Raw genomic sequence first — 18,810 nt, forward strand, 5'->3', positions numbered from 1 at the left:
CGGTCGCTAGCGATCTGAAGGTGGGAACGGACCAACTCATGTACATCGTCCATTCTTTTTCGTAATTCGATCACATAATCTTCACCTGCTACATCTTCTCCAGGTCGACACCCAAACTCTAGATCACAAGGTAGTCGCATTTCGCGTCCGAATAGGACTTTGGCTGGTGTCTGGCCTGTTGATTCGTTAACAGCAGATCTGTAGGCCATTGTGAAGAACGGAAGGTATTGGTCCCAGTCTCGCTGATGATCGGACACCATCTTTGTCAAATACTTGCCAACTATCCTATTCATTCGTTCTACCATACCATCCGATTGCGGATGATACGCGGTAGTTCTTGTTTTCTTCATGCCTAGTCTATCACATATTCCTTGGAATAGATCGCTTTCGAAGTTCCTGCCTTGGTCACTATGGATCTCCAAAGGCACTCCAAATCGACTGATATATTCTTGGATCAACTTATCTGCAACGGTGGCGGCCTTCTGGTCTGGAAGTGCATAAATCTCGACCCACTTAGTGAAGTAATCCATTACTACCAGCATGTACTTGCCTCCATTTTCACTTTCTGGAAATGGCCCAGCGATGTCCAAAGCTATTCTTTCAAACGGGCTTCCAACATTATATTGTCTCATAGGAGCTCTCCTTTTTCGGTAAGGCCCGATACTCGTGGCACAAATAGTACATTTCTTACACCAGTCTTTTACATCGTCGGAACTGTTCATCCAATAAAACCGTTCCCGAATTCGCTGAAGGGTTTTCCTTACACCAAAATGCCCTCCCGATGGACTGTCGTGTAACTGACGAAGTACTTCGGCTATTCTGCTCTTTGGGATCACCGACTGTCTTCTCTTCTCTGAACCGTCATAATTTTCCAGGACTCGTTTGAGCAAGCCATCTTCGATGATAAATGAGTCCCACTGGGCCCAATACGTCTTAACTACTGAGCATAGGTTTGATATTTCCTGCCAAGGTGGTCGACGGTTTTCCTCTTTCCATTTTCGGATTTTCTGTATAACTGGATCTCTCTCTTGTTCTTCCCTTATCTTAGTAGGCGTCCAGTCGTCGTTGACAATCGTCGTTCTTAGCACTGCTGCTTCCTTGGATTCCGTTTTGTTGCAGTGGGAACACTCTGCTGGGCATGGCCTTCTGGAAAGAGAATCAGCGTTTCTGTGGCTAACTCCGGCCCGGTGCTCGATCTTAAAATCGTAATCTTGGAGTCGTTCGATCCACCTGGCTATCTGACCCTCTGGATTCTTAAACTGCATCAACCACTTAAGGGCGGCATGGTCGGTTCGGATTAGAAACTTTCTGCCATAGAGGTATTGATAGAAGTGCTCTACTGATTTAACTACTGCTAGAAGTTCTCTTCTCGTGACGCAATAATTCCGCTCAGGTTTTGAAAGAACTTTACTAAAATATCCGAGGACTCGTTCCTGTCCTCCTTGAATCTGAGACAGCACTCCTCCAATTCCCACATTACTTGCATCCGTATCTAAGATGAACTCTCTTTCTGGCAGTGTATACCCTAAAATTGGTGCTGTTATTAGATGTTTTTTTAAGGTCTCAAAGGCATTTTGGCAGTCTGTATCCCAGCGGTATTCTCTTGCTTCCTCTGTAAGTCGCGTTAATGGCTTAGCGATATCTGCAAACTTTTTAATAAACCTCCGGTAGTAAGTACATAGTCCAAGAAAACTTCTCACTTGATGTTTGTCAGTTGGTTTTGGCCATTCCTTAATGGAATCGATTTTTCCCTTATCCACGGCCACTCCTTCTTTACTGACTATATGACCCAGATAATTGACTTTACCTTGAAATAGCTGGCACTTCTTGGGGTTTAGCATCAATTGGGCAGCTTTAAGTCGATTAAAAACGTTTTCTAAATTCCTCAAATGATCTTCGAATGTCTCCCCCAAGACGATTATGTCATCTAAATAAACCAGGCATGTTTTCCAAGATAACCCTCTCAACACATTTTCCATAAGCCTCTCAAATGTCACAGGAGCATTACAAAGTCCAAATGGCATAACGTTGAATTGCCACAATCCAGATCCTGTGGTGAAGGCTGTCTTTTCTTTATCTACTGGGTCCATTTCTACCTGCCAGTATCCAGACTTCAAATCTAAAGTAGAAAACAATTTACTTCCAGCCAATGTGTCCAATGTGTCATCGATCCGAGGCAGAGGATAACTATCTTTCTTGGTAACGTTGTTCAGCAAACGGTAATCCACACAGAACCTCGTCGTTCCGTCTTTCTTCTTAACCAGGACCACCGGAGAGACCCATGGGCTCGTAGAAGGTTCTACTTCTAAGAAGTAGAACCTCTTTCTAGAAGGCTCGTAGAAGGTCTTTCTTCATTTCCTGAACAATCGTTTCAGCTTCCTCTCTTTTCGCCTGTGGTAATCGTCGAGCTGTTTGACGAATTGGCTTAGCATTACCAGTATCAATTTTATGCTTAACAACGGTAGTTCTTCCCGTATTTCCTCCTTTCGGTACGAAAATATCACGATACTGCCGAAGAAATTCCCGTAATTTCCTTTTCTCCATCTGAATTAGAGACTGTCCTGCAACTGCAACCATTTGGTCGAATTTGTCGTTGGAATTATCAGATGTTGTCGCCTGACGGATTATGGATGTCACAGGTACACAAGTTCCTACCTTTGTCTCTTTCTTGATGGTCACTGGGTAGTCGTTGACATTGATAAGTCTCACAGGAATTTCTTTAGCCGAAGTCACCAATTCCTTTCCAATTATGATTCCACGGCCAACCTCATCGTCGTGGTTCCAAGGCTCCATCATAACAGGTGTCCCTTCGTCTACAATTCCCTGTAGTCGCGCTACTATGATCGTTTCGCTTCTCGCAGGCACGACTGTATCTTCTGTAATGGCTGCTTGCACAGTGTTGTCATTATGTAGATGAAGAAATACCTCCTCGTTGCCAACTTTGATTACCTTATTCTTAAAATCCAATTGGAATCCATGCATATTCATTACGTCCATTCCTAATATAACATCCTCTTCGATGTCAGCAACTATAACAGTATGGACAAACTTTTCTGCTCCAATTCCCAATTGTACCTGGATTTCTCCATGAATGTTGGCATTTTCACCTGTAGCGGTCCGAAGTCGCAACCTCGTTGGTAACAGTTTCTTACGGCTGTTTATAACTGTTGGGCGTATAATGGTTCTGGTCGCTCCGGTATCCACCAACAACGTATGCTTTTTACCATTTATTTCTCCATCTACATATACACTATCTTCACGACATTTCAAAGAAGCTATTAGTATGAGAGGGTCTTTGGAAAAGTTCTGGGTCGAAGCTGCCCCCCTAAGGCTGACCCGTTCTAGTTTTCCTGATGGTGAGTTTCTTGATTTGCGTCGTACCTAGGGTGCTTACAGGAGCTTCGTACGTGTCCTATTTCGCCACAATTCCAGCATCTGATGGTCTTCGTTTTCTTGTATGTCATGCTTTTTATCATATTAACGAGCTGGTCAAGTTTATCTTCATCTCCTTCCTCTTTTACAGTCCTAACTTTACTGTACCCGCCAGAGGCCTGCGTAGCTGACTCGTATTCGAGGGCAGCGGATAGGACATCAACCAGCGTCTTGTGACGAGCTAATCGCAGTGTTCTCTGCATTTCATGATCACGAAGACCATCAATAAACGTTTGAACGGCCAATTTTTCCATCATGTGTTCGGGAGCTGTTGGATAAGCATATCGTACTAATCTGGCAATATCTACCTCATATAGCCTCATATAGGCTGACCCGTTCTAGTTTTCCTGATGGTGAGTTTCTTGATTTGCGTCGTACCTAGGGTGCTTACAGGAGCTTCGTACGTGTCCTATTTCGCCACAATTCCAGCATCTGATGGTCTTCGTTTTCTTGTATGTCATGCTTTTTATCATATTAACGAGCTGGTCAAGTTTATCTTCATCTCCTTCCTCTTTTACAGTCCTAACTTTACTGTACCCGCCAGAGGCCTGCGTAGCTGACTCGTATTCGAGGGCAGCGGATAGGACATCAACCAGCGTCTTGTGACGAGCTAATCGCAGTGTTCTCTGCATTTCATGATCACGAAGACCATCAATAAACGTTTGAACGGCCAATTTTTCCATCATGTCTTCGGGAGCTGTTGGATAAGCATATCGTACTAATCTGGCAATATCTACCTCATATAGCCTCATATAGGCTGACCCGTTCTAGTTTTCCTGATGGTGAGTTTCTTGATTTGCGTCGTACCTAGGGTGCTTACAGGAGCTTCGTACGTGTCCTATTTCGCCACAATTCCAGCATCTGATGGTCTCCGTTTTCTTGTATGTCATGCTTTTCATCATATTAACGAGCTGGTCAAGTTTATCTTCATCTCCTTCCTCTTTTACAGTCCTAACTTTACTGTACCCGCCAGAGGCCTGCGTAGCTGACTCGTATTCGAGGGCGGCGGATAGGACATCAACCAGCGTCTTGTGACGAGCTAATCGCAGTGTTCTCTGCATTTCATGATCACGAAGACCATCAATAAACGTTTGAACGGCCAATTTTTCCATCATGTCTTCGGGAGCTGTTGGATAAGCATATCGTACTAATCTGGCAATATCTACCTCATATTCTTGAAGAGCCTTATCTTTCTTCTGTCTACGATTTTTAAGCTGCGACTGATATACATGCTCCAAATGTTCGTGGCCATATCGCATATTTAACCTCTTCTTCAGTTGTTCGAAATCATCGGTCTCCTCTACGGCTATGGTTTGAAGCACATCTAAGGCATCTCCTCGAAGAGCGATAGTCAGGTTTACCGCCTTTTGTTTTTCAGACCATCCATTTGCTCTTGCGGCTGATTCGAACTGTTTCATGTAGTTGTTCCATGACGATTTTCCATCGAAAGTTGGGACTTTCACATGGACAGAACCTCCACTTCCTTCAAATTTCGGCCGTGTTTCCAACTTACATTTCGTCTCTTCTTCTTTTGTCTCCACTGTAATTGGATTGTTTCCTCTCTCTGCTGTCCCTGTTTCCTCCATCTTCCTTTCCATCTCTTTAATATTTTCTTCGAAGGCCGACATATCGGCAGCAACTTGGTTTTTTAACGAAGATATTCTATCGTCGAGGGCAGACATCTCAGAAGTTACTTTAGAGATTTCCAAAGAGATATTAGCAGAGACTTTGCTTTCCAGCGAAGAAATCTCGTTAGAAACTTTGTTTTCTAATGACGCGATGTCACCAGAAACTTTGGCTACATCACCAGAAACTTTGGCTACATCAGAAGAAACTTTCGAAATATCGTCAGAAACTTTGTTCTCTAATGATGCGATGTCACCAGAAACTTTGGCTACATCACCAGAAACTTTCGAAATCGACGAGAGGACAGCATCTTCAAATATGTAAGTCTCTGGATCTAGTCCTTCTTCTAGCAAAGCGTTCTTTAGTCGTTGGACTAACTCAGCCTTTTTTCCGGTAGAAGCTAATTCTCTGTCTTCGAGATGTCTTCTTAAATTAGTCACTGTCAGCTCATAAATCGTCGTCATTTTCACAATTTACAAATATTCACTTGTATTATTATTATAAGTCTAATTTATGTTCGATCCCACTTCTAACACCATTTATTGTGAATTTATTAAAAGGTTCAATATTTATAACACTTATGGATTTAATTTATTTTTTATTTATATTAACTTATCTGACAATAATTTATATATATCCGTACGTAACAATTAAATTCGCGAGCGCGTCTTCAGAATTAACTGGCTCTTCCAAATAAAATATCCTGTTATATACCCAGTACCGTTAGACTCGAAAAGTCGACGGCCCTCTAGACAGAGCGGCGAAATGGTCTCTCAAAACTTATATATACATCGGCTCGTCCGTTTCTGGAAGGTCCGTTCAGGTAAATAGAAGTCTCTCGTAAAATCTAAAACATAAACATGTGAATAAAAACATGTTTACAGGTTAAAACTATGACTCATATTTTTACGTAACACTATCCTGTGTGGGGTCTGACTTAGACATTCTTAGTATAGATTTACATGGATTTAGTGATGCAAGTCAAGTTTCATACGGTGCTTGTATCTACATAGTGGCTCGATATGTAAATAATTAGTTGTCATCAAAACTTGTCGCCGCAAAATCGCGTGTCGCACCATTGAAAAGTAAGCTTACCATTCCTAAACTAGAATTAATAGCCATGGAACTTAGTCAAATTGGTAAAAAAAACCTTTAAAAACCGTGTAAAGATTAATTCTATAAAGGCATGGTCAGATTATATAAACGCATGGTCAGATTCACAAATTGCTCTCAGCTGGATTAAACACCCACTAATATTATAATACGTTTGTTTCGAATAGAGTGGACAATATTCAGAATCTTGGTAAAAATCTAAAATGGGTACATATTAAATCACAATTAAATCCTGCGGATCTCTTGTCCCGCGGTGTATTTAATCAAAAAACATTTTCGTTTTGGTTTCAGGTGCCTGAGTTTTTGCTAAATCCCCAAACATATTTTGATAAAATTGATACCTTTAAGCAAATTGAGAATTAACCGGAAGTAAAGAAAAGAGCTCTACTAGTTAATCATTCACCAAATAATTGGATAACTAGGTTTGAAAGATTTTCTAAATTTTTAAAATTACAAAACGCAGTAGCTTACGTATTTAGGTTTGTATACAGGGTGGTCCTTAAGTAATTGTACAAACGAAAACCGTAGATTCTACACTTTAAAATATTACGATTTATGCCAACTTGCTTTAATAAAATGTTGATATTAAGAAAGATACAGGGTGTTTAAGTGGAAATTTAAAATTTTATTTTTCGCTATAACTTTTACGTTTGTAAATATTTTTAGATAAAAATTTATATTTCGATGCTTTTGAGTAGGATAAATTATAATTTTATACACACTTTAATGTAAGTGATAGAGGGCGCCACATATGTCACGTGTGTTGTATAAATTTACGCTTAACTTTTTTGCTCTTTAAGTTAGCTCTATTTGTTTTAGAAAATATTAAAGATACATTATTTTTACGAAGAAAAGGTATACTCGTTCATAACCTTAAAATTCAACTGTTTTCGACATAAGCTGAAGTCAGCTACAAAAAAATATTTGTGCCGGTAAAGCACTGAATATGTGTAGATAAGCATAATTCATAGTTTATTCTTATTAAAACAACTCAAAGATGATAATGTTACATTATAAAATGCTTTGTTATGGCTGCTAAATGTCTTATTGGAGAAAAGATTCTTCATCTTCTTCTTTAGGTACAGTGTCCGTATTCAGACGTTGGCCGTCATTACGTTTACAATTTTCCTTTTCTATCGCTTCTTAATTTTCTATACTGGCGTTGTATTACTTTTTCTCTATTGTAAAATGCTGAAAACTCAAAATATGTGGTTTATGCAAGATGGTTGACCTCCACATTCTAGAGAGAAGGCAGTGAGAACATACTTAAATACAACTTTTCTGAACTTTGAATTGGTCGTGGTAGTCATATTCCTAGGCAATGTGGTGAGATATTGATATAATTATTTAATTCATAAAAAATCCCAAAATAATACTTATTATTCATTACACAGGCAATTTAGTCCACCATAATATTAGTTCGTTAGTAAATCATAATAGTCCATTTGTTCGAGATGTAATTATAGTTACTCGTAAGCTGTAACGTAATCATATAAATAAGTAATGTCATGGATAGGTTATTCCGTGTGTATATAAGTAACCAATGAACGAGATACATAACAGTTTATTACATTATTTAACCTCTGCGACAAATAAGATGTAGTTCCAAAATATACCATAAGATTTGGATATGTAGCCAAAAGAATATATTCATCCATTATACATTATAGCCACCACGTAACCCAGAATTCAATCCGCTTGATTTTGGTGTATGGGGCGCATTAAATCAACGTGTTTATAAGAATCCCATAAACATTCGCAACCAACTATGGGAAGAAATTAATACTGCAGCAGTTTCTTTAGAACCAATGATGCTATTTCATATGAGACGATCTTCTATGGAATATATTGAAAAATGAATTAAAGGAAATGGTGGACATAGTCGAACAGTTATTTTGACAAAAAGTTATGTTATTTAGTTTAACTATTTCTTATTTGGTTTGTAAACAAAATGATTTTGATTATGACTTTAATTTAACATAAAACATAAAATGTTTGATGTAAAATCCTATTATTCTGTTATTTTGTCAAATCCTCTTATTAATTATCCTGCTGTTATATTTATTTTATTTAATATTTCGTAAACTACTAACTTTAGTTAAAGATATTTTATATCAAAATTCAGAAGTATTAATGTTTTTGTCTATTTTTCCTTCGTTGCCTGGAGTAATTGCCTTAAATCAGAATTATGCAGCTGATTTATAAAATGCGATTATCTCGAAAACTGTTGAATTTTGAAGTTATTAACAGGTATAACTTTTTTTTGTTAAAATAATGTATCCTTAATATTTTCTGTCACAAATACAGCTAACTTAAAGAGCAAAAAAGTTAAGTGCAAATTTATGCTACATATGTGGCATATGTGGCGCCCTCTATTAGCTACATCAAAGTGTGCATTAAATTATAATTTCTCATATTTAAAAGTACCCAGTTGTAAATTTTTATACATACATGTTTACAAACATGAAAGTTATAGCGAAAAATTAAATTTTAAATTTGCACTTGTAACACCCTGTATCTTTCTTAATATCAACATTTTATTAAAGCAATTTGGGTTAAATCGTAATATTTTAACGTGCAGAATCTACTGTTTCTTTTTGTACAATTACTTAAGGACCACCCTGCATAAAATTTTTTTTGGCATAGACTTTTAGTCATTCAGCCAGACTCAACATGGTAAAAGAAAGATTGTCTGAGTTTATATTAAAATTAAAATAAATATACAAAACAGGTAAACAGGGTCACTCTCTTCTCGCCTAGGGGCCCATCAAGGCATTTTTTTTTTAAACATACAACACTAGGCCACGGTAAGAAAGGAATTTAAACAATTGGGTTAGAGACAAAGGTTACGTTATTAACTAATGTATAATTATTCACATGGTTATTTTACTATCTTTTAAAAACATAACTAATAAATCATACACTGCTCTCGAGTCTAATGATAATAGGTACTGAAGGTTCCAAGGGGCTAATATGTTGTGTTTGTGTAAATTATTTATTAATCTGGATGAAGTTATAATATTTCTGGGGCAACTGAAAAATATATGATCTAGGTTTCCTTCTTCTGTACAAAATTCACATTGATCATTATCTAAAACCTTAAGTTTAAATAAATGTTTGGGGTAACAAGCGTGCCCAAATCTCAGTCTTATGATCGTGGTAACATATTTTCTAGGTACATTAAAAAACTTATACCAAGGAGTTTTAGGAATATCTGTTTGAAGAGAGGTGTATCTATTTGGGCTAACAATGGAATATTCCTTCCATATATTATCCCACCTTTGGTATAATCGTAATTTTAAGGAAGCCAGAAAGTCGCAAGCCGTGATTTTATACGAAGTTTCTCTACCAGACATAATACTTTCTCTTGCTAATTGGTCTACATGTTCGTTATTTTCCAAACCTATATGTGCTTTAATCCAAACAAAAAGTACATTTTTGCCCCTTGTTACTAACTTTTGTTTGATATCCTTAATTTTGTAAATATAAGGGCAACTGTACGTATTTGGCAATCCCGGTTTCCCAATAGAGGTCAAAACTGATAAAGAATCTGATAATATCACTATATGGTCCGAGTTACTTTCTGTTGCATAAAGTAAGGCCTCATATATTGCAAGAGCTTCTGCTGTAAAAATAGAGATCTGGGAGTTCAACTTAAATGTGCGTTCTATTCGTTCCAATGGAATAAAAAAAGCGCATCCAGTACCGTTTGATGATTTGGAGGCATCGGTATATATAACAACGGAGTTTTCGAATTCTGATAATATTGAGTGAATAATCTTTCTATTTATGTGTATACTGTCACTATATTTTGGTACCATGATATCTGCATTTGAACCATGATATGTTGCATATGAGATGTTTTGAAGTGTATACGTAGCTTTATCTATCTCTTTTAATGCTTCCATATTATGTTGCAGAGCTTCGCAGACTAAAGGCGATTTCTTTTTTTCCCAGTATTTAGTAGACAAATCATAGCAATTCAGAGTGATGAGCTTTGTGTATAACGGTTGATTTTTTATATATGTCTTTACCAGAAATTTTTCGGTCAGGAAGTTTCGTCTGATATTTAAAGGCGGTTCCAAGGCTTCCAAATACAAGGGTTGAATTGGTGTGGACTTCATAGCACCTAAACATGTGCGTAGAGCTGAATTGTGTATTACGTTAATTTTATTTAGCAATGCATTACTGGCTGATCCATAGAATATGCTTCCGTAATCCAAAATAGAGCGAATATACGCTCTGTAGAATAATAAATTTACGTCTACATCAGCACCCCACCACGTTTTATTAATCGATTTAAGAAAATTTATTCCCTTGTTGCATTTGTTTAACATATCCTCAATGTGATCCTTCCAAGTCAAATGTTTGTCAAGTGTGTCAAGTGTCATACCTAAATATTTGACCTTATTTTTTAGTGGATATTGATGTTTTCCTAATTTAATTATTTGATCATTAGGTTTATAATGTCTGGTAAAAATGCAAACCTGTGATTTATTACAAGATAATTCAAAATTGTTTTTATCAAGCCATTTTTGAAGTAGTTGATAAATACTATCCAAGTTTTTGATTGCTTGTTTATATTCTTTGTGTTCTGTGTAAATGCAGAAACCATCTGCGTATTGTATGAGGTTGAATGGTATGTTGTTTATTTTAATATTGTACAAATCCGCTACGTACAAATTAAACAGGATAGGACTCAATACAGAACCCTGAGGTAATCCTTTGTTTACGATTCTGGGGCCTATAAGCATTTGTTCTTTTCTTAAATAAACTAATCTGTTTGAATAAAGATTAACAATACTATCAGCAAATTGAGCTGGAATTTGAAATATTCTTGTCATTTTTTCTTTGAGTGCTGTTAGACACACAGAGTCATAAGCACCTTCTATATCAAGAAATAATGCCGGTAAGTAATTGTTCCGGGAATAATTGTTTTGAATGTCTACAACTAGGGAAGCCAATGCATCCAAGGTACCAAAACCTTTCCTGAATCCGTATTGTTCTTTGGGTAGAAGGTTCTGTTCTAGTAACCACCATTCTAGCCTAGCCTTAAGTATTCTCTCTAGAGATTTTTGTACACAAGATAATAAAGATATGGGTCTGTAAGCTTCAACTAATTTTAGATTTTTCCCAGGTTTGGGAATAGGAACGACAATAATATGTTTGAAGGCCGAAAAGTTAGAACCTTCTCTAATTATCTGATTAAAAATATTTAGAAGTAACTCTTTTGCATTATTTGGTAAATTAAATAGCATAATATATTTGATTTCATCATAACCAGGAGAAGTGTTAGGACGGTCACTAAGGGCACAGTCCAATTCTACCATAGTAAACGGTTTTAAGAGAAAATGACTATAATTCGGATTGAATAACATTAAATCTTCGTGATTGTTCACATACGGTGGTGCAATTTTGTCGAAAAACTCTGCTATCCACGAATCTTCTAGTGGTAATGGAGCATTGACCCTTTTCCTGTTCATCCTTTTCGCTTGATTCCAAATCGAAGTAGGCGACGTTTGTTTATTTAATTTTGAGCACCAATCAACCCAGCTTTGTTTGGCTTTCGATTTCAATAATTTCTTAGCGTGTGCACTAGCTTGTTTACATTTAATAAAATTTTCAACTGATGGATCTTGCTTGTATTTTATTAATGAATTTTTTCTTTCTGCAACAATTAGATCACATTCTGCATCCCACCATGGTGAAGGAGTCCGTTTCTTACACTTAAAGGGTTTATATTGGCTAATAGATTGTGTGGAAGCTTTATTGATACAGTCTAATAAAAGATTATATTTTTCTTCTACATTTGGGGATATAGGTCCACTTTCATTTAAAGTATTCTCAATTATTTCAGCGTACATATCCCAATTAGCTTTCTTAGTATTCCATTTACTTTTGGGATATATGGTCTCATTAACAGCTCTTGGGTATTCGAATTCTATTTTTACAACATAGTGATTTGATCCAAGTGTATCAGAATCTACAGTCCAAAATGTCTTAGTAAAAATGGAAGGGGAACAAACCGTAATATCAATCATAGAATCTGAATGTCCTGGGTTTCCTTGACAAGTAGGTTGACCGTTATTCATCACAATGAAATCAAGATCCTGTAGGGTCTCTACAATTTGATCGCCAATATTATCATTTTTTGATGATCCCCACAGCGCATTGTGGGCATTCATATCACCCCCAATAATGCAAGGGTGCTTCACTTGGGAAAATAAGTTTGTCCAATCTTCTATTCTGGTTTTGGTTTTTGGACATCTATATACAGAGAGAAAACTCAAGTGAGTATTATCGTAATTAACTTTAATACCACAGGCAAGCAGCTCTTTATTGAAGTTTTTATTTAATTTTAATATTTCAAAACGGATACAACATTATTTTTGAACCAGGTTTCACTTAAAAGAGCAATATCAACATCTTCTTTAATAAGGAAATTGAGTAGGCTGTTTTTATTTGCAACAGCTGATCTAGCGTTCCATTGCATAATTTTAAGTTTAGTGTTAAAAGCCATAAATTTAAGTACCTTTAAAAATATCCTCGAGAACAGTATGCAAACCCTTAGCTAACAAATTATTATCCAGTGTTTCTGCATCCTCAAATGATTTTACATTTTTTATAAATTCAGAAAAAAATTTGACTAACGAAATAACCATCTTGTTTTTTTCACCATCTATTGAACTATTAGGTTTATTGGGATTAGGTGGTAGGGGCTGTAATGGGCCAAATCTAAAAGGAAAGGTGGAGGAATCTGTAGGGGATTGTGAAACAGGAGTAGAAACTTTCCTTTTTTTAAGTGCATTATGTTCAGTATTAATCCTACTAGGTCCAGGATGAGTAAAGTTTGTTGATTTTTTCATATACGATCTTGGAATGGTAGGATGAGATGACATAATGTCATCAGATACGTTAGGTAGTTTTGGAAAATTTTCTTCAAGATTTGACAATATCGAAAATTTATTGTTACTAACAAATTCGGAAAAAGATGATTCTTTAAATCTTTTTGCTTCTAGAAAGGAGATTTTTTGATCTAACATAATGTTTTTAATTTTTTTTTGTTCCTCATAAACGGGACAACTTTTGGAGATCGAAATATGATCTTTACTTTTACAATGTATACAAAAAGTTTTTTGAGTGTCGCATATGTGACTATCATTTTTAATTTCTGCACATCGTATACAAAATTCTTGTGTGCCCTTGCATTGCTTAGAAATGTGACCAAATTTCAAACACTTGTAGCACTGTATTACCCTGCCTACAAATCTTTCTACTGGTAAATACACAAAATTAACTACGACATGAGTTGGCAAAACATTTCCTTCAAATGTAACTATAATATTTCGTCTGGGGACGTATTCTGTTTTACCTTCTTTATCTACCTTTCTATGCATTCTTTTAATGTCGGTAATTTTAACGGAAGAGTCTATATGTTTTTTTAAATAATCAGTATCATACCTCGTATCTACATCGTGAATTATTCCCTTGATTTCCAAGAGATGGTTAGGGATATAGGCTTTTAAATTTTCATCTTTTAACTTATCATGTGTTACTAGATTATTTGCATCCAAAATAGATTTTAAAATGACTTTAACTCTATTTTTTCCTATAGATTTAATTTCCTTTAGGTTTTTGATTTTAAGTTTTTGATACAAAATTTCCCCCACCACCATTGGATGTAAACGAGAGATGTTCTGATTATTTAATTTCTCTATATAAACGCAACAGGTATGAAAATCATAATTATTAGAGGAAATATTATACAGTTTAACTTCCCTTGTTTGCCGGAATCCGCACCAATTTCAATATCCTTATCCATATCCATATCTGGGGAACTTGTCGCAACACTCACTTCGCACATTTGCGTCTTAATGTTATTTTCCTCCCCCATTAGGGGAGGTAAATCACTTATTTACACTAAAATTCCAAGTATTAAACCGATATATTTACACAACTTTAAATTTAAATATAAATATCGATTTTTAATTACCGCAAAAACTTATCTCTGCTTAATGTGGTTTTATCGTCTGTTCGAACTGAAAGAAAAATTCAAACTGCCTGCATAATATGAAACATAGTAATGAAAAAATTAAGGATACTTTGACACGTAAAGAAATTTCGAACGCTTATGATTTCATCATTAAAACTATTCAGTAACAATATTTTGCAACTTATATAGCCCGCTTCTTAGAAAAAGAACTCGTCATAGACAAAAAATTGCCCCCTCTTAATCCTTTTTTAGACTTCTCTGGAATTATACGTGTTGGAAGGCGCTGGCAAAATGCAGATATAAAACTTGTAGACTTTAATAATAAATTCCCTATATTGTTGCCCGCAAATGATTATGTTGTTTCTTTGCTTATTAAAAAGGAACATTGTAAACTAGGACACAGTAGTCCTCAAAATGTGTTAGGTAATCTGCGCCTACGATACTGGCCTTTAAGTGGGGTCAAGTATGTTAAACGCATTATCAAAAAATACATTACATGTTATAGATTCAATGCACAAACCGCATCACAATTTACGTCTCCACTCCCATTCAATAGAGTTAGAATCTCGCGCGCTTTCTACACTGTAGGTTAGATTTTGCAGGTTTTCTGTTTATTAGGGCTTCTAGATTAAGAACGCAAACTCTTAAATGTTATTTTGCAATTTTCGTTTGCATGGCTACAAAAGCCATCCATCATCTGCTAACGCTTTTTTAGCAGCAAAGATGGCAAAGTTAGAATTGTCCGTGTCCGTACTGATGATGGATAATATAAATATTCGCCCTATCACTAAGCTGATTCCTCTTCCATTGCCTGAAGCCGATAGCCTTCTGTAGCACTGTAGTTGTACTTAAGAAGTAAGTTTAGGATATTTCTAGCTGAAGTTATACTTCACTTAGCCGCGCGCCCCCCAGTATGGATTAATTTTCGTAAGAAATATATCCAAGTGCTGCTACGCCACTGGTAGCAATTAATTTACACGTCTCAAATTCTATCTAGGTAAATTCTCCAGCAAAAATTCTCATGAAAGCCGATAATGTATTCAAAAGATATTTTTACCTATAGATTAACTTTCTCCGACCAATTCCAAAAATTTCCCTATTAGACAAGAATTCAAAAGGTTGGTTTTATCCACCTCTGTATAGAAATATCGAAGTTGTCCCCCGACTCCCATAAATCCCTTGCAATAGTCAGGTATTGAAAATCAGAATTTTAGTCAGTATAACATTGTATCCCAGCTTAGCTGGTCGCTCTCGCATATTAGTGTTTAGTTTCGTATTCGAATAAATTCGACACATTTCTGATTTAAGAGTTTAGACTCTCGCGTACAGTATCAAATTGTATCCCAGCTGAGCTGGTCGCTTCTTGTTTTAGAGTTTTATCTCTCGCATTTTAGTTATCGTTACATAGTTTATAGTTAAAAGCTGAACGCTCATTAAAAATCAAGTATATTCATATAGAAGAAAACGTCCTTAGTTGAAGTGATAATTATTAGTAACATTTTAATCTGTATCAGTGCTAGTGTAGTGTATCGCGGACTAGTATGGACAGTGATCGGCTATTTTCAATAAAAGAACTTGCACTAAAACTTTGGCTAGATATTAATTTAGTTGTAGTAACATTCAATTATTAAACTACGTATTGTTTAAACTGATTGTGTTGTTATTGCCCACGATAGTGGGTGGTATTTCAAGTTGGAAGTAATTACAAGACTGAGTACGCTCTAAATGGTAGCAAGTTCGCCATCCGAATTTGTTGAACAAGTCCATTTAATTCTACCAATCTTTATCAATGTGTCTAATAATTCTTAATAGAAATAGTAAAAATTTAGCAAAATATGCAGACAAGTTTTTATTTTCTAAAATGTGAGATATTAACAATATATTAGCACTCAAATAATCCTTACAAAAAACCCGAATTCGATTTCTCCCTATCGAACGAATTTGTTTTATTTTCCTATCTAATTCCGGATGTGAAGTTAAAATTATTTCTCCAATATTTATTGCGTTTAATTGGCCTGTATAATTATCCATATTATTTTCAATGTAAATCTGAAACGGGCTTATATCAGTAGACTGATAAAAAATTCTGTTTTTACTTTTTTGTTCGATTCGTTATTATTGTTAACTGGAAAACTTGATTCTGAATTTGAACTAGCCTCAACGATCTTATCCTTTAATACAATTTGTTTTTTATTTTTTAAATCCTTAGTATGCTGATTTATTACAGGCCAATCTATAATTAAATTTAAATGATTTGAACCAGTTATCTGATTTCCAAGATCTAAATTGTCTGGAGGATCCGGGAGTAGAGGGGATTTCCCCACATCATCTACTTCCATAGAAATGCACTAAGCTTTTACAATACACTTATAACTATAATTATAACTAATTTTTAAATAATTAATATTGCCTACTAAAACGATTGATTGTATTAAACTTCCACGAGACACGTGTAAGAACGATAACTGTTCACGCACCAAAATTAAATGGACTAAATTATTATTCACATTTTTATGTGAGATTTCCCAAATTAATTATGTGGTACCACACGGATTAACAAACTGCAGTAGCATGACCGCTACTATGAGGAACTCAACAGCTGCCACAACATTGTGGCAGCTATTGAGTTCACACAGTGACCACGATGTTATGGTACACACATTCAAACCAGTATTTGAAGCCAACTATCACGTCAATTGCGTTCAGCAAATGATCCAACTGGGTTTATAGCTCATCTTATGCCGGTTTTCTAAATTTATTAGTGCTAAATGTATATAGTTAAACAAAGAAAGTAAGCCAGCCATGGCTACAAACTACATATAAATACTTTATTACAACAAATTATAAATTTAGCAACCTTTTTGTTGTTATGAAAAGAACCCAAAGGGGTCATTCAACCCATGATTTCGGCTTGAATGTATGTTTAAAGTCAAATAGATAAAAGAAATATAACAATAATATTTAGACTTGCTCACGTGTGTATTTAAGTTAAGATATATACTTGTTTTACATGAATTGTAAATAAAAGGGACAAAATATGAACTTCAACCACCAAAAATCGTATTTTGTTTATCAAAATTTATAGAAAAAAGGCAATATTGTTGTTAAGATCGAAAATATAAGAATACTGAAAGAGATATGGCAAGCCAACATAAAAGGGCGAATGAAGAACGCAATACCAAGACAGACATGAGATAGATCACTGGATATTGCTATAGAAAGGAGAAGGAAAAGGTGGACATAACCAAGAACCTTAAGAAAAAGACCAAGGGACATAACTAAAAAGTTACTAACTAAAAAATGACAACTTCTTCTTCTTCCTATGCCGTCCCCATTAACGGAGGTTGGCGACCACATTTTTAAAAGCTTCTCTGTCTTTTGCAACGTGGAATAGTTCGTCTACAGTCATGTTTTTCCAGTCTCGAATATTTCGTAGCCATGACTTCCTCTTTCTACCTATTCCCTTTTTGCCATCGACTCTACCCTGCATGATGACCTGCAGAAGACCAGAATGACAACTAATGTAATAATTTGGTTTTAATATTTTATTGTTATAAATATATGTAAAATTATCTAAATATTTAATAGTTATGACATAGTTATGGTTTCTTACACATAATTAGTCAATATGTTAAAGATTAAGAGCGTTATCGATCCAGTCCAAATATTTAGCTGTATCAGTAAATACTGCGTAATGCGAGGAATCACATGGGACTGGACTTTGTGAAGCCACGCTTATGGACACCATTCCCCTTATCGCCCAAACCGGGTTGTTTGGATCTGAACCTGCCTGTGGAAACACCATTCCGCCGCCAGAGTCACCACTGCATGTTGAGGTACCTAGAGGACAAATACATTTATTTGATATTTATTAGGCATTTCTTTTGTTAATACTTCGTACCTCTTGTAATACTTTGGATAGAACCATATAATTAGAAGTTTTAGACAGAAGAGAGACAGTTTAAGGATGTTCATTTTTAGTTTCATAGTTGGACCAACAATTGAAAACTTAGAAATAGTCATTGAACTTTATTTTTTTATTTTGAATTTGAAATTTCTAAATGTTTCAGACCAAATGAAAAAGAGTAACACAACATCTGCGCATCTTTTCCGCGTTTCTGCTGATAAGATAAAGATTGCCTTTGTTATTCGAGCTACATCTGTTAAGCATCTTGATACAACTGTTGTTGTGTTTGAAATTTTATGTAGCATCGTGTTTACTAGAGAGATCAATTGTGATATTTATTTCGATTAATATGATTTTTGTTTAATTTCGAAGTATTTTAACTGAATATCTCACTGATTGTAATATGGTTGAAGATTCCGTAAGTTGCACGTACACTACCTTGACCTATTATGAAGACTGTTCTAACTTGGAATATCGTTAAAATAGGGGCGAATGGATAAAGGGTTATATGTATCAGCAATATATTATTTTTATTGAAAAAAAGCATGTTTTCATGGTTCCGCCATTTAGTTATTGCACATTCCCGGATTCGGTAAAGAAAGTTCCGATTGAAGAAGTGTTATAGCAGCTACTACATCGTAATACATAAGGAGATATTATTAGAAGATTAATAGAAATGGGAAAATATTTATGTCTGAAAAATCGACATGTCTGGTTCAACGGAACTAATACCTATTGT

The 18,810-nt window shown here is 35.5% G+C and overlaps 2 protein-coding genes across 3 annotated transcripts in view; one reads left to right on the forward strand and one right to left on the reverse strand.

The window, feature by feature from the left end:
• Positions 1–18,810, forward strand: part of Lnk (SH2B adapter-like protein Lnk) — a 177,086-nt gene that overhangs the window by 110,012 nt on the left and 48,264 nt on the right. The window lies entirely within an intron of this gene.
• The window catches only part of LOC140436994 (chymotrypsin-like protease CTRL-1), a 177,531-nt gene continuing 176,415 nt past the window's right edge, over positions 17,695–18,810 (reverse strand). For both annotated transcript variants that reach the window (XM_072526206.1, XM_072526205.1), the window contains one exon: positions 17,695–18,004. In XM_072526206.1, coding sequence (XP_072382307.1) covers positions 17,796–18,004 — 209 coding nt within the window. In that variant the 3' untranslated portion in view covers positions 17,695–17,795. The remainder of the gene's footprint in view (positions 18,005–18,810) is intronic.

This window comes from Diabrotica undecimpunctata, chromosome 3, assembly GCF_040954645.1.
Source record: "Diabrotica undecimpunctata isolate CICGRU chromosome 3, icDiaUnde3, whole genome shotgun sequence".
Lineage (NCBI taxonomy): Eukaryota > Metazoa > Arthropoda > Insecta > Coleoptera > Chrysomelidae > Diabrotica > Diabrotica undecimpunctata.